Genomic DNA, 22832 nt, shown 5'->3' on the forward strand with positions numbered 1-22832 from the left:
TTATCTGAGTTGGTATGTGGTGGGATGGTTGCCACATGAGGTTACGGGGTCGAAATTCAGGGTAGTTGGGGCGTAAATCCCCGGTCGAGAGCGCTGGGATGAACGATTTCACCTTTTTGCCCCATGTATAGTGAGAACTTGTTGTACCGAATTAACTTTTTTTTTGTCCAGCAGCAGATTAGTTCATTATTTTCTTGATGGATGCACGGGCAGAATCGATAGCATCCGAACCCGTTAAGTTTGACAATCCGAAACCCTACAACCGCACCGGCCCGGCGTGGCGGTTTAAATCTTCCCCCTCCGCTCTGATGTTTCGAGGACCTTCACCTCGGCGAATGCGGAGGGACCAGATCGCGTGCGGTGGTCGCCAGAATGCCTAGGGCTTCTTCGCTGCTCTACCTCGTCGCCATCAGCGTCTCTCCCTCTCGCTGTCACGAAGCCGTGTGACCGACTGCAGAAACCCTAGGCTCTCCGACTGTTCAGTGCTTTCCAGATAGGATGATCCTCCGGACCCCAGTCCCGAAGAAGAGAAGGCCTGAATCGGTCGTAGAAGACCTTCATAGCCCTGTATCTGACCGCCGCCTTGTGCGCTACGAGGAACCTGGGCCAATAACAGCCGTCGAACCCTCCGATGAGATGGTCTGCACCTACCACTGCCGCCAGATGGTGAGCTCTCTTGTCATCTTTTTTTTTTTTGCACTCTGGATTAGGTTTCCCGTCATCTTTCAGTCCAACCGGATCTAGAAGTTCTGGCACGGAATAGGAGATGAAGAGAGGATAAGTGGTCGATTGCGTCAATGTTTCTTTGAAAAAATTGTGTGAATTCTGTTTGTTTTTTTGTTAGGATGGAAAGCAATGTAGCTGGAATAGATCAGCATATGTTCTTAGCTATATATGATATTGGATTAATGTCCTCACATAGCATGTTAAAAATCATACTGGATATCAGTTGTGTTTCTGGTATTGAAATGCTGTGGTTGGATGGACATTGATTTATTTTCTTTTAATTAACAGGTTAAGTCAGAGTTCATGGCTGCTTTAAATAATGCTGAGAAGCAAGTAGCTGAGTATCAAGCCAAATTGGAGTTGATGAACAACGAGTTGACTCAAAGTGGTGCTGTTCCTAACTCCCCATACATATTATGATTTTTTTCTTCTTCTTTGATTCTACATTGAACGACAAATGTTATTTTACTTGAACATAGATTTTTGCTAGTTCCCTTTGTAGGGCAACTGATTAGGCCTCTACTGCATGCTAAGATATCTTTAAGTTGACTTCTATCTTCCTTTGATATCTGCAAGACATGTCCAGTTGTTGTGTGTGTTTATGTAATAAATCAATATACATCACAGTGCAACTCCATTTTATTAGCTGATGTATAATGCTTCCTATCATTACTCTGGTATACATTTCCTGAAAATGAGTGACTTCGTACTTGTTACAGAAGATGAGAGGACCAAATTCCGAGATAGTATTTTATCATTGGAACAAAAACTTGAGGCGTCAAAGGGGCGTGAACAAGCTTTGCAGGAGAGATTGTTGAAAGAAGTGGATGAATTCATGGAACGATATAAGGAACAAGTAAAACAATGCAGTGAACTTGAGGTATGTTGCTACACTACTATAATATCACTCTTTCCCTTTCTCATGAACCTAATTTATTTGTTGACTTTGAGGTTTATATTTCAATATTTCATTCAGTTTTAGCTTCCTCATATCTGTATTTTACCATTATAATTATTACAATTATCTATATTGCTGGTCATTAGTAAATATAGAGAAAATAATAAAAAAATTGCATATACTTCTATTAACTTTGATAAAAATTATGATAGAATTCATAGAAAATTATCATGGTGAGATTTAGAGAAGTAAGAAATATTTAGTAACTATTGTTAATATGATTTAATGCGGTTGCTATGTTAAAGCTTAATGGTAGCAGGAAATATAATTTTTTAAAAGGATCTGATTACATGAGAGGAATTGGTAGGGGAAGATAGGGGTATACAATCAGCCTAGCCATGGGTGGCCTTGCCAGCCACGACATTGCTTGTGTCCAGCACAACCCATTTGATGTTGACTTGGGTTGTGCTGTGCTTGACCCAAAATACTCAATGGGTTTGGGACGGGTGTCAGGATTGCGTCCAGTGGGCTAAACCCGGGCCCAAATTGGGTTGTGGTTGGCATGACACAAGACTTTTCTAGACATGGGTTGTTGGCCAAGTTCAGTCTGATTTTTTTTTTTGTATAAAATAATAATAATACTATAAATATTAAATATTTTAAATAGTGTTTAATATTTTTTAAAATAATATTATTTAATTTTAAAAATTTATTATGTTTTTATACTTTTTGAAAAAATAGTAATTTTACTATTCTTTTTTTAAATTTTTTTTTAGATTATTATTATTTAAGAATTATCAAGCTTGTGGGATCAGGTTGACACGAGCATAGTTCACTTGGGTTGGGCTCATGTTGGGTGGGTAGCCTTTTTTGAGTCATGTTTGGTCCACATGGGAAAAAAATGGGGTAAAAATCATTGACACCAGTAGGGGAGGAAGGACGAGGTCTAATTTTGAAAAGCTCTCCCTTATTTACTCTTGTGGAAACTTAGTGGAGATGAGTTGAACCTTTTTTCTTACGATTGTTTTTTCCCAAAAAATTTGTCCACCAAAAATCAGGTTGACAAATCATTGTAGCAGCAAGAGCGATGAAAAATTACGTATATGCCTATTGTGGTCTTCATGCTTGGGAAGCTCGGCACTAACAAATCATAGGAAATTTTATAATTCAGAATAAAAAAGTCCCAATATTTGAGATTGTAATTCAGAAACTATTGATTAATGTCTGTTTTGAAGGAAAAAGATGAGAGACTAGTTCTTCTGCTATCATGGAGAGCATTCATAGATTTCATCCTTTTTCCTTTTTTTCGATTTTCTCCTATTGACTTTTTACAAAACATAGCTCATTTCATCTTTATGAAATCTCCTACTGATATCAAAATTCTTCTGCTTTGATCTTCTCTACATCTAAAGTTATGTTGTATAAAAAAGAAAGTCTATAATCTTTCTTATCATTTTTTTCGTTATTTTCTCCATTCATATTGGTATTATCAATGTAGAAATGAATGATGATGGTGGTTTCAGGTGCAACTCAGTAAAGAAGTTGATTCTCGTAAGAAAGCTGAATTATCATTTACATCAGCAAAAGAGAGAGCAACAGATTTAGAAGGGAGGCTTCAGAGATTATCTGACAGTGCTGAGAGGGAGAAAAATATTATCAAGGAAGAACGTCAACATCTGCAAGATGACTCTAAGCTCTCTGCCCGTAAAATGACTGCTGATGTGTGTTTTGTGCTGTGCTTTCATACCAACTTCCCCCAAGATGATCTGATTTTGTTTTTTATTTCTTTTAGCTTGAGCGCATGACTCTCAGGGCAGAAATTTCAGAAAGAGAATCAGAGTTGCTAAAGAAGCAGTTGAATGGTTTGAGGAAACAGCTAGATGAGGTAACCACTGTTTTTACAGTACTTTCATGTGATTACCACTGATTACTGTTTGTCATGTGCTGTTATTTAGCTGTTTTTTTGGTTTTCGTTTCTGTCAATTGTGAACCCCTATTTGACAACTTTATTCCAACAAGATTGAAGCAGATAGTTGACATAACTTTTGTCTATATTTGTGTTTGAGATTTTTCTTTCTTAGCTGTCTTATCCATATAAATAGTTTTAGTTTGATCGTTTTGGTCAACAATTTTGTAAATAGATATTATTTTGACCTTCTTGTCAGTGTCTTTGTGAGAAGAATGCGCTGGAGCAAAAGCTTGCAACATATCCCATTCCATTGCAGGAAAGTACTTCGTCAGAAGATAAGAATTTGGTCAAATATTTACAAGAGCAGATCCGAGGCTATGTGAGTGATATACATTCATTATGATATAAGCTAATGAAGCTTCTTTTGTATTGCTTGATTCATCAATATTTTCCCCTTTAAGGTGTTACCTAGTTCCAAAGTGCCTCGACTTGTTTTACTAGAATTGAGGATTCATTTTCTTCAAATTACTTTTCCTTTGTATATCTTATTACTTCTATTTTCTTAATCTTTACCTTTGTAAATCTTTCTTCTGTTTTATTGTGCAGCAATAATACTTTACCCCCTTTTTGTCAGGAGGCAGAGGTACAAGAAGCTAGGAAATTTAAAGCATTTCACACTAATAGTGAGTTATTGAAGGAAAAACTAATAGAGGAAAAAGGGCGAAGGGAAAAAGTGGAAGTTGAGTTATCTAAATTGCAGGATGTGCAACTTTCTGCTCAAAAGCTGGAGCTTGAGCTTGTCTCTTGGAAATCCTTGCTTGAAGAGCTGCCGGATGTCTCATCTCTCAGCGATATACCCAAAAAATTTGCAGCACTGCAGAAGTATGTACTGATCCTTCAAGATAATCTCAAGTTCATCATATTGTGGAGACTATTTGTGGTTTCTCTTTATGAAACTCTTTGTCCATCCTCACCATTTTGGTTTCATTGTGTTGTCTTTTTCTTACATATTGGTGAATTTAAGTAGTTGCATGTTGACTTGTCTGCCATTGTATTTGAATACTATCTTTTATATTCTTTAGGGAAGCAATTCAAAATATGATGGAGGTTAGTGAGTTAAAAGCACAGTTGAAACAGTTAGAGGTTGCTCTAGAGTTGGGAGAGAATAAAAGACAACACTATGAAAAGGAATCTTGCTTGGAAAAACAAAGAGCTAATAATGCTGCTTTGGAGGCTAAAAGGCTACAGATGATGGTAGTCTACCTATGTTTACCTCAAGGCTTAGTTTTCCTTGCTGTAATTTGTTTCTTTATTTGGCAATTTACTTATGTTTGCTCTAAAAGACCTGTTTGATTACTTCTTTTGGTAGTGGTCATAGTGGATATGCATTTTAGTTTCTAAACTGTTGGTTAGTATCATGCATTGGTGCTTGGATTAGATACATTGGAATTGTTAATTTGACTGTGTTCAAGATTCCTTACTTAGACAATGTTGTGGGGGGACTTATATAGCCTGTTTTCTGAGAACTTATCTTTTTTGAAAGACTTCAAAGAGATTTGACCTCAGGGATGTGTAGGATTGCGAAGTAGCTAGGTTCCAATTTCTTTCCATCATTAGCAAATCAAAGTCCAATAACCTTTCTCTGCAGTTTACTGGTCAGAAACTAGCCGTCCACAATTTCTTTACATATGTTGCAAATCAAGGTCAATAAGCTGTCTCCAGTTTGCTGGTGAGAAATTGATCATCCATTACACTGTCATAGAAAAAGATGTGGCTCCATTGATATACATTCTGCTCCATTATTCACCTTCAACGTCTTTGTTTGATTGAATCCCCATTTTTATCTTTTAAGCAAAGCTTCTTCTGCCATATTTTCCTTGCTTTCTGTTATACATAGCTTTTGGATGGTCTATGCTTTGGAGTTTAATAAATGTTAAAGTTACAAAGTGGACCAGTATCGTTCGTTCTCCATATGTTGGTCATGTGTTTAAGTTGTCAAAAGTAAGTTGAAGACTCTTTATGGAGCTTGCCGGTTTTGATTTTTTTTGCACATTATGCTGATCAGCTAATTACCTAAGAAACTCTTTTCCTACATTTATTCACTTCCTACCTTGCACATAAAATGTTGTTATGGAATAATCACATTTGCTTTGTTTATTGACTTTTAAGTTTCATCTGGTTCTGATTTCAAACTTGGAATCCAGCCAATCTAATCCTTAACAACATGTCAGACTCAATCTACATGTGCTACCTGCAAGGTATATCTACAGGCTTCAGAATGCTTTTTTGCTAGAAAGGAACACACAATAATGGATAATTAGGTGCAGCCTCCATACCAAGCTGGGCAGTTGACCAGAATTTGTTTTCAAATAGTTCACATGGCTGTATGTGAAGTTACATTCTTGTGAAACTCCATTTTTAGTTATCTAAGTGTTAATTTATTTCTTTGCTGCTCTCATGGGTAAAGTTGTATCATATTCTTGTCATTTTCTTTGGTACCTGACATGCCTCTTGGTTTCCATCTGTTTTTTTTTTGCTCTCTCTCTCTCTCTCCTTTATTTTATTTTTTCCTTTCAAGGGAAAGAGTTTCATAATCTTAGTAGTTATATGATCATTTCTTATTAACAGCTCTCTTCTGTTACGGAAGAAAGAGACAGGCTGAAGAAAGAAGCTGCTATGCTTAGTAAACTGAAAAATTCACATGAAAGTGGACCACCGAATGAAACTTTAGTCAAGGTTAGGAGTAACTTTGTTGTTCCCAATTCTATGTTTACTCCCTTTCTTTTTCCTTGCTAAGTGAACTGAATCTTGTAATCTTCACTTATTTCTTTATTTGAGATACTAGGATTTGGAGTCATCTCTTGCTGATCGAGAAAACACAATCAAAGAACTGCAAACTAATTTGCATGAACAACAAGGAGTTGTTAATCATCTACATGATGAACTCAAGATATTGAGTGAACAGCTAAGTAGCGAGGCAAGAAGAGTAAAGTCGTTGGAGCGAGAGGGTGATCGCTTACGTGCTGAGATCTCTCTTCTGGAATCAAAGGTAAGAAGTACCTTGTTTTTTTTTCTTTCTTTTCAGAAAGAGAGAGAGAGAGAGGTGGTACCTTTGGTGTCACTTGTTTTGTATTAGCCATTACTCTTTGAGTATTTCACTTTCCAAATTTCGAATGTTATTGGGCCTATAGAAGTTGATTTGGCTTTATTTATTCTTCGATTTGAAAATTTTAATAAAGGTTGTTAAGATATGATATCCTTCAAGACATTTCATAAACTCATTCTCTTTGCTCCTACTTATTATATGCCTTGGGTTCTAATGGTTGTTTGCAATTACATATGAATGTTCCTTATGAATTATTGGGTTGCTGTTTGGATTTAAGAGTTCTTGTTTTCTTGAGGAATTATTTGATTATTATGCATTAAGAGTTTTGTTTAAGATATGTGAAATGTGAACTCGAGAAAAGGATTGTGAATTTATGCATTTGTTCACGAAGACATTTTGAATAATATATTTTTGCAGTTGTTTCTTGCTTTCTAACATTATCTCCGATGCCATTTTTGTATAAATGAAATATATCTTGCTTTTTAGTTTATCTGGACAATTTGGTACTTGATAAAGTCTATATTATTATTGCTTTGTTTTAGTGTTCATAAATTTGTGGTTAACTGTTTGCTTTTAACATAGCTGGGCCATGGGGATTATTCTGCTGCGAATACAAAGGTGCTGCGCATGGTGAATACTTTAGCTGTTGACAATGAAACCAAGCACACGATAGATTCATTGAGAGAGGAACTGAAGAAGACACAATCAAAGCTACAAGCCATTGAAGAACTAAAAGGACAGTCTGGTATAAACTTGTCACTTTAAGAAGGATTGGATGACCAGTCACTAAATATGTGTTTATTTTACCTTTGGAGTGTTGTCGGTTTTTTAATGGTATTAATGGCGTTGGCTTTACTTCCTTACTATTAATTGAGTTTTAATACTTACTGTAGAGCATCTCCAACAATGTTTTGATCTGTGATGTTTTACATTTTTTTTTTCTTCTAGCAGTTTACTACCTGACTATATTGATTAGGTTAATCGCAACAAACAGAATCTACTGCCAATTTTCTACTAGCCTTTTATCAATCATGATGATCATATATTTCCAATTGCACTGCAGTCTCTTATTGCATATGAAATGTTTATTTTGCCGAAATTTGGCATAATCTAGTTAGTTTGATTGGTTTCTTTTTTTAATTTGTTTTGATCTGTTATTAGTGTTTACACGAGAATCACAAATATGATTCTCCAATGGATTTATAGAGCATTATAGATATAATGAATTGATTGTGATTGAGCACTTTTCTTGAGAATTCTAGCTCTTTGTTGTCAAAGAGTTACTGGCTAAAATTTTGGCTAATCTTTACTACTTAATTAGTTAATCTTATCTTACTTAACTAAACTTGAATGTTAAAAGTCGTATGAAAATTTATAGATTTACTTCTTTTACGAGAAAACTCATTTTCGTATACAGAACAGACAAACAAATTTCAGATAAAAAACTTTAAATGTTATTCTGTTTTTCATTTCCTGAATTTACTCTTATAACTTGCAACATGAAACTGTATCTGGTATATCTCTCATTCCTGCTTTCAGTGGTTTGGTAATTAGCTCTCAAATAGTTTACTTAATGTTGCCTTATTTATGCTTTGCAGATGCTGCTAATATAATAGATGATGGCATACCTGAAAAGCTAGCACAACTGAAAAGTCAGATTGCAACACTTGAGAAGCGTGAAGAGAGGTGAGGATATGAAGCTTGCTCTCTATTGGTGTTAAAAAAAAGTGTTTAGTTATACTTTATCTTCAAATTAAATATTCCTGCACATCTTATTGGTAAACAGATACAAAGCTGTTTTTGCTGAGAAAATTTCCATTTTCAGAAGGGCCTGCTGCTTATTGTTTGGATACAAGGTAAGGTTGAACTGCAGAAGATGTGTTGAGATGATTCACCATCTCTTGTTACTTTTTTAATCAGAAGTAGAATACCATATATTGAATCTATAAAACATTGACAAACCATGGGTTCCAACTATTTATGTGGTTAATATATGAACTTTATCAGTGGTTATATTTATTTCATGTTTATTATTTTGGTAAATCTGATTCAATTTTTAATGTTCATTTTGTTGAAAAATTCAATTTTGTTCAAGCCTGTTACAAGAATTAGCAAATTCATCATTTTGATTTATGTATAATATTTACTTGTTCTTTTTAAAGCAAACTATTCAATGAGCACTGTGCATAAAATTTGTGTTAAAAGGCAAAAAAGTTTTTGGAAACTTTAGAAATTTAAGATCTGTTTGTAATATTAGATAAAATAAGGTTAAAAAGATTTAAAGAAAATGTAGGAAAGAGTGGGTCCTAATTATATTCCTAGAATTTATCAATTAATGCATGATTTAACTGATTAACAAATCAATAAAATTTTGAGAACTAAGAAGATGCTTGGAACGAAGGAAAAGTTTTCTAGCACCGATTTATAAGGAATATGAGTTATCAAGTTGATGAGTCATTCCATGATGCTCCGTGAAAGAGTTATTATGAGAAGAATAAGATATTAGATAACATTCTAAGAATCAATTGTAAAAGCACTAAAACAGAAAGAAACTCAGAAATCACTGCAATGTATATTCCTTTTTGTATATACAATGAATTAATACAGGCTCATATATTTATAGTTATACGTTTACAAAAGATAAAGATAAAATATACTATAAGATAAGATACGATAAGATAGTAAGATAAAATATGATGAGATATGATAAGATCGTAAGATAAGATATGATATTCTACATTCCCTCTCAAGCTGGATGGTATATGTTATACATCCCAAGCTTGTCTCTTAATCGGTCAAACATAGGCTTAAAGAGAGCTTTTGTAAGAATGTTAGCAGCCTGCTGTGTGGTAGGTACGTAGGAGACTTCGATAAGGCTTTCACTAATCTTCTCCTTAATGAAATGCCAGTTAATCTCAACATGCTTCGTTCTATCATGATGGACGGGGTTGTGTGAAATTGAGATCGTAGCTTTGTTGTTGCACCAAATAATTATGGAACTTTGCTTTGGTATGTGTAGTTCTTCAAGGAGTTTTCAGCCAAAAAGCTTCACATATACCAAGAGTAGTGGAACGAAGCTCGGCCACTACTTTCTACAATGGACTGCTTCTTACTTCGTCAAGTGACCAGATTTCCGAACACAAAAGAACAATAGCCCGAAGTAGATCTCCGATCATTCGAACACCTTGCTCAATTAGCAACAACGAATATTTCAACATTTCTTGTGGCGTTTTTCCTAAACATTAACCCTCTGCCAGGAGTTCTCTTTAGATATTTCAAAATTCTACAACATTTAAGTGACATTGATACGGTGAGTGCATAAATTGGCTAATACAACTCACCGGAAATGTGATGTTAGGTCTGGTATGTGCAAGATAAATCAATCTGCCAACAAGTCACTAAATCATGCCTCGATCTACTAGTGAGTATGGTCGGTGTGAGCTTGCTTGTAACTGAGCTGTTGAACCGTCTTGGCAAACCTGTCAAACCAATCCTTAGGAGATTACTTTGGACCGTAGAGAGCCTTCTTTAGACGACAAACTAAGGCTTCTTTATTCTTGTTAAACCTAGGTGGCAGATCCATGTACACCTCTTCTATTAGATCACCATTGAGAAAGACATTCTTAACGTCCAGTTGGTGAAGTTACCAATCTAAGTTTGCTGCAAGAGATAGCAATACTCGAATAGTGTTGATCTTTGCCACAAGAATGAAAGTTTCTCGGTCAGTGTTAAAAGCGCGCGCTTGACTGTGCCTAGGCAACAAGCACAGCCAGGCGCACCCTATGCGCTTGGGCGCATGCCTTGCAATAGGCGTGCTTAAGTGCATGCCTTTTCCCAGGCACAAGGCGATGGTGAGGCGCAGAAAAGCGCGACTCATTGAAGTGTCGGCCAATAAACCCAAGCCCAACCATTTTTGAAGCCCAATTATTAAAGCCCATAACTAATAAATAATTAAAAACCCCTGCATGCATGTATCGGCAGACTTTTGATTTCCCTAGAACTTCAAACTCCAAGCTGCATGTAGAATACCAAGCGATAAGCGTAGAACATGTTTCTTCTCACTGTTCTTTTTTTTTTATTGTAAATTTGCAATTACGTTTACTTCTTATTTTATCCCAATTCCATTCTTGATTCTCCTGATCTCTTGTCTCCACTGAAGCCTACTCTTGTCGATATAAATATCAAATTCTGAATCAGATCCATCATGGAATTATGCAACATTAATAGACCCACAAAATACCAATAAAGTGAAGTGCAATTTTTGTGGGAAAATAACTAATGGAGGGATTTATCAACACAAGCAACATCTTATTGGAGGCAACAGAAATACGACAACTTGCTCAAAATGTCTGGAGTATGTGAAAGAAGAAATAAAGTCTTATATGGCTAAAATGAAAGAATTGAAAAATCAAATGGATGCGATGCCTCACTTTGATGAAGTTGCTGAACAGCAAGAGTATTGGGAAGTTGAAGAAGATGCCCCAGCAAAATGAAAACGACCTATATCTGCTTCATCTGGTCAGTGTTCTAATCCTGCACCTAATTTTCAAAAGAAACTAAAACAAACTTGCCCAATAGATTTGTATTTCCAACAAGAGGTTGATGAGATTGTGAAGCGAGGAAAGAAAAAAGATACAAGGCTATTTGATGAAAATAAGAAGAAACCTAGGGAGGATGCGGTGCAAAGGTTTGCCAGATGGATGTATGATGCAGGTATTCCGTTTAATGCAGTTAATTATGATAGCTTTGGACCATTTATTGAAGCTGTTGGGCGATTTGGTTCTGGAATAAAGGCCCCTACTTACCATGAAGTTAGAGTTACATACTTAAAAAAGGAGTTGGAGCATACAAAAGTACTATTGAAAGACTACGAGGATGATCATGTTAAATATGGCTGCACTTTAATGGTTGATGGTTGGACAGATATAAAAGGTAGGACTTTGATTGGTAAATGGTCCAAGAGAGAGTGTGTTTATAGAATCTGTGGATGGGTCGAGCTATTCTCACACGGGTGTGAAAATATTTGAGCTGCTTGACAAATATGTGCAGTAGATTGGGGAAAAGAATGTTGTTCAAGTTGTTACTGATAATGCAAGCACAAATGTTGTAGCTGAGGAACGTTTGGAAGTAAAATATCATCACGTATATTGGACTCCATGTGCTGCTCATTGCTTAGATTTGATGTTTGAAGATTTATTTAAAATTCTTCGCTTGAAGAAGGTATATGAAAGGGCAATGATGGTTAATGGATATATATATATATATATATATATATATATATATATATAGGACCTAAGTTTAAACTTGATGAGAGAATTCATGAAGCTGAAAGATGTGGTTAGACGGGAAAAACTCGTTTTGCAAATGCTTTTTTGACTTTAAAGCGGTTTCAAAAATACAAGGGCGAGTTTGAGAAAAATGTTTACATCTGAGAAATGGACCAGCAGTAGATTTGCAAAGGCACCAGGTAAACTGGTAACAGAGGTTATATTGATGCCTTCATTTTGGAATATACTTGTTTTTGCTATTAAAGTAGGTGGTCCACTAGTAAAAGTTCTTCAATTGGTTGATGGGGAAAAAAGCCTCCATGGGCTATATTTACGAGACAATGGATCGGGCTAAAGAAGCTATTGCTGCCTCATTCGATAACAGGGAGGATAAGTATAAATATATTTTTGACATAATTGATAAAAGATGGTTGATACGACTCCATACTCCATCCACCTCTACATGCAACTGGTCATTTCTTAAACCCAGAGTTCTTCTATTCAAATTCTGATATAGAAAACAACAGAAGTTGTAAATGGGGGGATTAAATAATAATAGTGATGACGAGAAGTGCATATCTAGGATGTGTGGAAGTGATCAACTGCAAGATAAGATCATGGATCAACTGCCAATGTACAAAAGGGCTGAAGGACTTTTTGCAATGCCCATGGCCATTAGATAGAGAACTACAAAATCACCAGCTGAATGGTGGTTGGCATATAGGTGTTCGACACCTGAATTGCAAGCGTTTGCCGTGAAAGTCTTGAGCCTTACTTATAGTTCATCTGTAGTGTATTTGAACATCTTCATTCCAAAAAAAGACAGATTGGAGCAAAAAAGTTTGAATGATTTGGTTTATATCAAGTATAATAGGGATTTGAGGTGTCGATATGACATGCGTGACAGGATTGATCCTATTCCTTTGGATGAAATAGATGATAGTAATGAATGATTGATGGAGGGATTAGATAATAATAGTGATGACGAGAATGATCTTGTGTTTGATGATGATAATTTGACTTGGAGTGAAGTTGCGTGAACTTTTGGGGTTGGTGAAGATGCCTATGGTTTTAGATCTCGAGGTTGAAGTTCATCTTCTACACAGGAAGTAAGGACATGTACTACAAACATGTATAAGAGAAGATCTTCAGCTACTGCGCGCCATCTTATTGATGAAGAGAAGAAATCGATTTTCATTTAGATATTTGAATTTTGAAGTTTTATTCCTTGCACTTACTAATGTTTTTTTGATCTATATAGACCTTTTCTCTAGAGATGATGATGATGTTTGATGGAATCGTTTTTTCTTTAATTACGATTTACGCTACATTATTTATTGATGAATTTTCTATTTACATTGTTGTGAAATATATATTAGTTTATGTGATATTATAGTAAATCACTTTATATATGTGAATTTTCAAAATTTATGCCAAATGCGCTTTACTTCAATAAAGTGTGCGCTTCGCCTTGTGCCTCGGCACCATGGCGCTTTAATGCGCCTTGTGCCCTAAATTACTATGCTCTTGGTAGTCAATTTCATAGGTTTGAGTGTACCTCTTGGCCACGAGATGAGTTTTGTATCTTTCAACCGAACTATTGGTTTTGCACTTAATCGTGAAGACCCATTTGCAGCCAACCGGGTCCTTTCCTACTAGTCGATTGACTATGTCCCATGTATCATTTTTTTCCAAGGCTTTGATCTCTTCATGGACCGTTATACGCTAATGTTTGTGTTGAAGAGCCTCGTCAATATTGACTAGTATTGTTATTTCTGAGAGATTGGTTACTAAAGCGCACGTATGTATAGATAAATGAGAGTATCCTAAAAAATCTGAGATAGGATGTCGAGTACATAGATGAGCACCTTTGCGAAGTGCGATTGACATATCCAATTGTGGCAGCTTAGTATCATCAGGACAAGTGAGCCGTTGGAGATATCAGATCATACTTGGTTTCTACGTGCTTTCTTCTATTGTAAGTCAATGGAAAAGATTCAACGGATCTGGAAATTCTGGGTACTGGAGTGACATGGGAAGATATTTGCAGCGTTTTTTGTGGTGATTGTGGATTTTTCTTATTTGGAATTTCTGGATATGTAGAAGGGTAATCTTGAACTTTAGAATTTTAAAATTTTGAGTCTTGTAGAAGTAAGATAGATTCCTGATTTTGTGGAGTTAAGATCTCCCCTTGATCTCGATTAGGAGGTGGATTTGTTTCTCAAAAATATTCCTTATTAGTTAGAGAAATATGAGGTAGGGCCAAATTTTTAATTAGAGACTCCTCGGGTAGAAGACTTGGAATAAAGGAATTGGTGTTCAAAAAAGGTGACATCTCTAGAGATAAAATATTTTCTCTTTGAAGGAGAATAATATCTATAACCTTTTTTGGTGGAAGAGTACCCAACAAGAACACACTGTGACTTCTAGGAGCTAACTCTAGACCTAAGATGATTATCAATATGAACCAAAATCGAGCATCCAAATATGCGTAAAGCAAGATCAGAAAATATATGAGATTTTAGAAAACATTCTTGAAGAATGGAAATCAGGGTTTTAAATTTTAAAACCTGAGATGGTAATCAATTTATCAAATAACAAGCAGTTAAAATAGCATCCCCCATAAGTGTTTATGTAAATTGCTAGTAAAAAGTTGCGTGTGAGCAACTTCTAAAAGATGATGATTTTTTTTTTCGGGTACACCATTTTGTTGTGGTATATCGACACAAGAGCTTTGCTGAATAATATTCCTTTTTGAAGAAAAACATTTAGTGAGGAATTAAAATATTTGGTTCCATTATCAGTTTGAAGAATTTGGATATGAGAGTTAAATTGTGTGAGAATCATATTGTAACAATGCTTAAATATATGTGCAACTTTAGATTTTTCACTTAAAAGAAATAATCCAACGAACACGAGAATGGTCATTAATAAGGGAAGTAAACCACTTCTTATTTGAAATTGAAGAAATTCGTGAAGGACCCATAGGTCACTATGAACAATGGAAAAAAGAATCCTCGTGTGTTTAGCTAATTGGCAGATTTCACACACAAAGTGATCCGAAGAAAGCAACAACGAACGAAATAAGCGACGCATATAAGAGAAACTAGGATGGTTAAGGCGGTGATGGAGAAGTTTTATTGGTGGCGACGGTGGGAAGAGACGAAACCACGAACAAATTGACAACAACGTGCAGAGTTAGCACAAAGAAAGTAGTACAATTCAGTCATCTCAGCAGCACACCCAATCATTCTCCCCGAGGTCTTGAAAAACACGAGTTTTGGAAAAAATTAGCCACAATCAAAATCTCGAGTTTGCTAATTGAGAGCAAGTTATATGATAACTTGGGAATAAATAAAACTTTATGCAGCAAAAGATTGGAACTACTGCTTAAATAGATCCGTCTGTCAAAGTAATCATACGAGTACCAAAATATTGACTGTATGAAGAAAAATAGTACGAGCATCCGATATATGTGTTGGTGCAATATCCCTCAGGTCAAGGTTGACCTGGGTAACCAAGCTGAGTCTTGGTTTGGGTTTAGATGTTTGACAATAAGATATTGATTGAAGAAGAGTCAAGTAGGTCAAGGTTGACTGGATACTTGACTGGGAAGTCCTAACTGGGATGTTAGGCAAAATGAAAGACCTAGTGAGTGAAGCTAGGCAGTATGAAAGTCCTGGTGAGTGAAGCCAGGCAGAAGAAAAGTCCTGGTGAGTGAAGCCAGGCAGAAGGAAGTCTTAGTGAGTGAAGCTAGGCAGATGGAAATCCTGGTGAGTGAAGCCAGGTGAAAGTCCTAGTGAGTGAAGCTAGGCAGATGGAAATCCTGGTGAGTGAAGCCAGGTGAAAGTCCTAGTGAGTGAAGCTAGGCAGATGGAAAACCCTAGTGAGTGAAGCTGGGTGAAAGTCCCGTGAGTGAAGCCGAGGAAAATCCAGATGGATCAAGGATGATCGGACATCTGGTGCTGGGAAGTCCAAGTAGGTCAAAGGATTGACTGGATACTTGGCATGAAAGAAAAGTCCAAGTAGGTCAAAGGGATTGACCGGATACTTGGCACAGAGAAAAGTCCAAGTGGGTCAAAGGGATTGACCGGACACTTGGTAAGGGAGTCCTAGCAGGTCAAGGGAGTGACTAGATGCTAGGCATGACATACCAACAGGTCAAGGTTGACCGGATGTTGGTTTGGGAGGTTTGGGACTTGGTTTTGGACAAAAATCAAGTGCTGGATCGATCAGTGGATCGATCCAGGCTCTGGATCGATCAGTGGATCGATCCAGACCTGTCCCAGCGAACAGAGAGGTCCCAATCGATCAGTGGATCGATTGGGACGCGGCTGCTTCGCGCGATAAGCGCTGGATCGATCCGTGGATCGATCCAGGCGCGTTTCCAGAGCACAGAGGCGCTCTGGATCGATCCGTGGATCGATCCAAAGCCTCCCCGATCGATTGGGAACATTCGAATCGATCGGGATCCGACCGTTGGCGTCGATAAAGGCCGCAGGCGTTCATTTCCTTCGGCATCTCTTCTCCGATTCACTCCAGATTTCTCGCCAGCTCCTCCACAACACTCACAAAGCTCAGATCGCCAGTTCTTGAAGGATCTTGGAAGTTTTCCAAGTCAAGAGGCGGATCAAAGCCAAGAAGAGAAGCTAGGGTTAGGGTTTATACTCATTGTAAGCTTGTAAGCTTGTATTTCTTGTATCCTTTCCCTCTCTTCTTGTATTGAGTCTTGTAGGGCTTCTCCGCCCTTGGTAGTTACCATAAAGGAGAGTTTTATTTAGTGGAGGGTGTGTGTGTTGGTGTGGATCCTTGGATTAGTCACCTCTTGTGAGGTGGATACCAAGTAAAACCAACCGTGTTAGCGTTGTGTGTTTGTTTCTGTATTTTCCGCTGCACATCTTTGAAGGAACAAGCAACGCCGAGCAACGAGCGAACGCGATGAGCTATTCACCCCCCCTCTAGCTACTTTTGGTCCTAACAATATGCTCAGAAGCACCAGAATCAATAATCCAAGGCTCACTCGATGTGGCAGACTCATTCATAGTAGAGGAGGAAATACCGTGAGCCATCAAGGATGTAGAGGATGAGAACATTTGACCAATTTGATCGAGTTGGGCCTGAGTGAAGGTCAAAGATGATGAGGGCGCTGCATTGGATTTGGCTACAACTAGAGGCTTGGATCCATCGCTCGTGTTGGTGCGTGGGACCCAATCTACGAGTTTACTATGAAGCTTCCAGTGGGTTTCTTTGCTGTGGTGGGGATGGTTAGAATGATCACCCCAAAAATACTTGCGAGTGTTGCGCAACCATGGCAGAGGCATCGGAGTTAATGGATGAAGCAGAGGCCATGGAGGAGCCACCAAGCATGATGCGGTGACGGAGTTTTTCATGACGGACCTTCGAAAAATAGCATCAAGACTTGGGAGCGGTTTAATGCTTAGGATGCGACCACGAACATCATCAAGAATAATATTTGATTTCGGTCAAAAAATCGTGGGTCCGTTCTTTTGCAAGTAGTTTGTGATAGATCTCGTTGTTGGTGGTGTCAGTCTATGCCAGCTGAGTAAAGAGATCGAGTTCTTGCCAGAGTTTGGTTAGAGAACTGAAATATTGAGTGACTGTACCATCATCTTGACACAGATTTTTGGAACGATGTTGCAGATCGAACATTTGTGACGAGTCTTCCAAATCCGAATAGGCCAAGGTGATTGCGCCCCATATTGCTTTCACCGTCGGGCAGAGGAGATAAATCTCAGTGATGGTGTTGGTGTTGTCCATCGAGTGTAAGAGCCATGCCATTATCATGGAGTTTTGAATGTTCCAATTAGCAAAGAAGGGTCGGTTGAAGATGACTTGGGAATAAAACCATCAAGATAGTAGAAATGGCTTTTCCCTCAAATGATAAGTTCGCCATTTCCTCGAATGATAAGTTGGACGGGTATGGACCATTGCAGGTAATTCCGGCCACAGAGCTTAAAGCTAGTGATTTAGAAGGGTAAAGAATTATCAGAAGCAGTGGGAAAGACACGTCATAATCATTCATCCCGCTCACTCTTAAGAACCAAGTTTCCTCAACAAAAGAATGCTTTTATTGCATTGATAACATAAAAGCACTAAAATAGAAAGAAACTCAGAGAAAACACTACAATGTATATTCTTTTTTTGTATATACAATGAATTAATACATGCTTATATATTTATAATTATACGTTTACAAGAGATAAAGATGAAATATACAATAAGATATGATATGATAAAATTTGATAAGATAGTAAGATAAGATATAATATTCTACAAATTGGTTTGACATTTGAGAGATCAATTATATATGTTATATTTAATATGATAAATAATGAAAAATATATAGAGAAAAAAGCTATATATATTTCATTGATTTAGATAATGCTTATAATAAACTGGCAGTCCTTAGACAACTATTATGGTTGAGTTTACAGAAGAAAGAAGTATCAGGTGTATTAATATGATGTAATGCATATAATAATGTAGTTATTAGTGCTGGAGCTATTGTGATGTCATAAATGATCTTTATAAAACTGTCAATATATTAATTTCCTATTGTTTTATATAAGAACTAGATAAACTAATTAATTTCCATGTCTTTGATTCTCTCTGATAGTTTCACAACTTGTAATTTAATTTATATTTAGTTAGTTAATGTTCTTTGTATAATTTATTAGCACTATTGTGGCTCTAGCTTGCAAAATGTCTTGCTCCTGATTTTATTTTCAGATTGTTATGGATGATCAGCAACGGGCTGATGGAATTCATGTCACACGTTTTATTCTACAATCTATATATGCTCAAAGTGACGATGAAAAGCTCGAGTTTGAGTATGAATCTGGAAATACCAACATATTGGTGAGACCTAGTCTCTTAAAGCGATGTAACATTTTACTATGTTGGATCCTGATTATTTTTCTCTTGTTAATGTAGGCTAATGACTACTCTTCTCAACCAGAAGTAGCTCAACAGGTATACATGAGTTTGTCTTTATCGTCTTGACTTCTTTAATATGGTGAACCATATAGTTCAGAGGCATCTAAGCAGCATGCTTCTATGCATCATGCACGTTTATTTTTTACCTATACTGCAGTAGATGCTCATCAAGGTTTGAGGTCAAATTCGGTGCTGGTTTCTAGCTTTTCATTCCTGGCCGAATCAAGGCCACTCTTGTTCTAGCTGATGTATTGTTTGTCTGCACTAAATGGCATCAGCTGGCAGGACATGGAGGGAGGAGGAAGAACAAGCAATGTGAAAAACCTAAAAGCATCTTTTTACCTCATGATTGACACTTTGATAATTCACCAAAGCAATTCATGATGAGAAAAACCCTAAACCTTGATTTGCCATGTCGATGCCTACCTCAGGGATGGCTATGAGTTTCTGTAATATGAATCAAAATGTGAAAACCATTTTAATGCAATGGTATTCCAAGAGATGCACATGACTAATTGATAGTGAGGTAGATGTAGAAATGTGGAAAATGGTCTAGTTATTGAAAGAAATGATCGAATAAGAGACAACATTCTCCCAGAAAATCATAGCAGTTCTTCCATAGGGTTGTGTACCTAGCTAGATAGCTAACGAGACATCTCCATGTGTATGCATGGCAAGGACTCTGTAGAAAGCTTCAAAGAGGTTTTCTAGAGCATTAGGTTTTTTCAATGCAATGTAGCTGATCCTTGTATTCTCAAGCTACGAACATTCATGGAAAGGGTTTGCTTAATTAAATATGTTCTTGCAACATAGTTGACATGTGATAGGAGATCTGTTTATGCATGGTTTTGCATTTATTTGGAAATATAATCATTTTGACTGAATTTTTTTTCCGCAAAAAATTGCAGATTGAAATATTTATTAAGAAGATGAACTCGGTTCCTGCATTTACTGCAAACTTGACAATAGAATCATTCAACAAACGTACCTTGAGCTAATGAAGGCATTTGCATCAAATGTTGGTCAGTGCTGTTTCTGACCTTGCAAATAGATTGCCGCTAGCTTATCTTTTGTAAGGACGACAACATTTACTTTGATGATGCCCATCAATATTTTCAGATGGAATCATGCTAGCTGAAAGATGAATGAGGAATACAGAAAAGCTGTTTTTTTTGTTCAATTCTCTCGTGCAAAGACTAAGCTAGATGTGATTGATATATGATGAAGAAATGATTGGATCCATTGTTTTTGATGATCATAGCTCTGTGGAAGAAATGAAAGGATCTAATGTTTTCTTGCTTGTATAATAAATCCTACCTTGGAGTAGGTGCTATATGGATTATGATGGATTTGCAGCTCGAAAGTTATATATGTATATGGCGAAGTGATGCACTAGTGTTTCATTTCATTGTAATAATCAGTTTAGCTTTGGTGTTTATTCGATTGTCTAATTTAGCTTTTTTGGTTGATCTTTTAGATCTACCTTGTTCTGTGAAAAAAATATTATTCTTGATTTCTTTCTATTGTAAAGACTCCTGCATGTGCATGTATATAGATGATCGATTAAGTGGTTGTCATTATATAAAAATTGGGAAAGGAAGGCAGAGAACCAGAGATGAATTAAAGAGGAAGGCACCAAAAGGTAGGACTGGAGACTAGTCAAGTCTGATCTAACTGTTAAATAAGGATCGTTTGGTAAGATAATCAAGGTCAGAATTTTTATTTTTATTTTTAAAATAAATTTGAGTTTAGTTCGAGTTGCATGTGTTTATTCATTTAATTGACCTTTTGCAGGTAGAATGAATATAATTTTTTACCAAGTTAATTTTAAATTTAAGAAAATTTAATTCCTTTACTGCGCTACCAAAGTGGGCTTCCGGTTCATTTGCTGAACATTAGTAATGGGAGTTTGGAAATACCTTAATTACTGTAGCACTTCAAACCATGTGATTGTATTACTAATCATTAAAAAATAATGGTTATGTTTACTGATGTGTGCCCTTAGTTCACCCATCAATTAACAGGTTTCTTATCTATCTACTGCCAATAATGTATTTTGGGGGCGTGTTTTTCCTACTGTCCAAGTATACTTGTACCTGAAAGAATCACGAACAACAATAGCTTGCTTATAGTCCTATTCTATTCTTTCTTAATTTTCTTTAAATCTACAAAATTAAAAGGAAGTGAATGGACGGCCTTGCAGTAGAGTAGAAAAGAGATGATGTGATTTCATTTCTCTGATGTCCTATTGCATTTGTAGCTTGAGCCATTACTTGCTTGCAGTGATAAGTGAAAAAAAAAACCCATCAGAGAAGACGAAGGTAGTGTACTGCATATGCAACACCTTTCTGATGTCCTTTTATTTGCTTCACTTGGTATCAATGCTTTCTTCTGTCTGTTTGACGAGCATTTTAGTTTCCTGAGATTCAAAACCATGGTGGTAAGGTGGTCTACAGAGTATAGCAGATTTATTTACTTATTCCTGAGATTCAGAGCACTGTAATTCCATACTATGGTGGGATTACGGTCCCACCTCACAGTCCTTGCTTTAATTCTGATGAAGCCGTTCTGCTTTTTCTTGTCACAGGATAGGATCAATGGCAACACAATGCAGCTTGTGGAGGTGCATGTAAAGTTGCTTCCTAGTGCTCACTTGTTCTAATTCCACTCAGGCAAGGTTATCTTCTTATTCGTCGTCATCATCATCATGATCCCATGACATGCTATGGTTGTAGATACTTGTTGCCTCTTCCCCATGTTGACAATCTCTACCTCTTTCTAAGCAGGCAGAATCTCCATTCCCACTTGTCTTTGACCTTTGAGTTGCACCCACAACATCGTGAGTGTGGTTGGCCAGATGAATTGTCTCTGTGCCATGGCAGTGGAAGGGATATGATGGTGTTCCCTCCCCTTGAGAGGGAGTGACATCACCCAATGGGTGGTGGACTTGAAGGTTGCCTGTTTAGCCACCATATCTTCTCCATTTCTTTATTGCAGAGTGATCTTGAGTTGCCAACTGAAAGAGAAAAACATGGTATTTGCTTAAAGAAAAGAGGATCTTCTTGTTTTCAGTAATTATTCGGGGTTTATATTTTGTCTGTGAGGAGGATATCGTAGGGGATAGAGGCATAGAGCTTAGTGGCCTAAGAGGATCCACGGATCTTTATACCAGAGAACATAATCTGACAACACTCAGCCTTTTTAATTTCATCAAAAGATGAGTGGAACCACAAAAGTACTTAAGCAATGCCATCTTGTCCCTGTTTTTTTGGGCAGTTCGTGAAGCTAGGTGATGCGGATAACGTGTTATTGTTGCCTTCGGTTGCATGAGTAGCCTTGAGTTTAATGTCTTTCCAGCAAAGTAAAAGAGAGGCTGAGAAAGATAAGGATCTCTACTTTTGTTCATTTCCTTCACTTCTTTGGTCTCGAAGAACATTCAGTCATGTGATGCATGAGTTAATGGAATCAAAAAACAAAACATATCTTACATTCATGAGATCATTTATGTTGAACTTTTGATGAGATTGATTTATCCAAGTAAATATGAATTTGGTCAATATCAAAATAAAGATTTTCTAAAGTTGCAGCTGATAAGGCTTCCAGACACGACTCACCTCTCTGGTGCCGTTGACTTAAAGACCACAAGTTAGTGCTATTAGCTTTATAATCTCACATTGTAGGGAAAATATTCAAAGAGCTACCTTTGTTGTCCTAGTGAAGCTTCTCGTTTGCAATGTGGATGATAAAAAATAGTATCTTACTATTGTATGGTTCTGTGGTAGTTAAGCAAAAGGATCCCTATAAACTGGAAATCTTATTCATGCAGATCCTACTCTGTACATACACAAGTATATCCTTTTGTTTATTTGGTGTTGTAATGCTGTTCTGTGGGGAAACAGTAAACACAGCCACTTGCCAGCATTTTATATGAGCAATCAATAGATGGTCCATTAAGGGTTGGAAAGTAAG

The 22832-nt window shown here is 36.8% G+C and overlaps 1 protein-coding gene across 1 annotated transcript; it reads left to right on the plus strand.

Moving 5' to 3' along the window:
• The first annotated feature begins 306 nt into the window (after window positions 1–306).
• Window positions 307–20302, plus strand: LOC122036333 (mitotic spindle checkpoint protein MAD1-like). Its single transcript, XM_042595629.1, has 17 exons — window positions 307–666; window positions 1015–1114; window positions 1446–1606; window positions 3148–3345; window positions 3417–3509; window positions 3790–3912; window positions 4168–4415; window positions 4616–4787; window positions 6162–6269; window positions 6379–6582; window positions 7222–7384; window positions 8238–8325; window positions 8426–8495; window positions 18657–18785; window positions 18861–18899; window positions 19772–19885; window positions 19983–20302. The coding sequence occupies exons 1-16, from the start codon at window positions 499–501 to the stop codon at window positions 19859–19861; spliced, it is 2154 nt and encodes a 717-aa protein (XP_042451563.1). The 5' UTR covers window positions 307–498; the 3' UTR covers window positions 19862–19885; window positions 19983–20302.
• Window positions 20303–22832: the final 2530 nt, after the last annotated feature.

Source organism: Zingiber officinale, unplaced genomic scaffold, assembly GCF_018446385.1.
Source record: "Zingiber officinale cultivar Zhangliang unplaced genomic scaffold, Zo_v1.1 ctg138, whole genome shotgun sequence".
Taxonomy (NCBI): domain Eukaryota; kingdom Viridiplantae; phylum Streptophyta; class Magnoliopsida; order Zingiberales; family Zingiberaceae; genus Zingiber; species Zingiber officinale.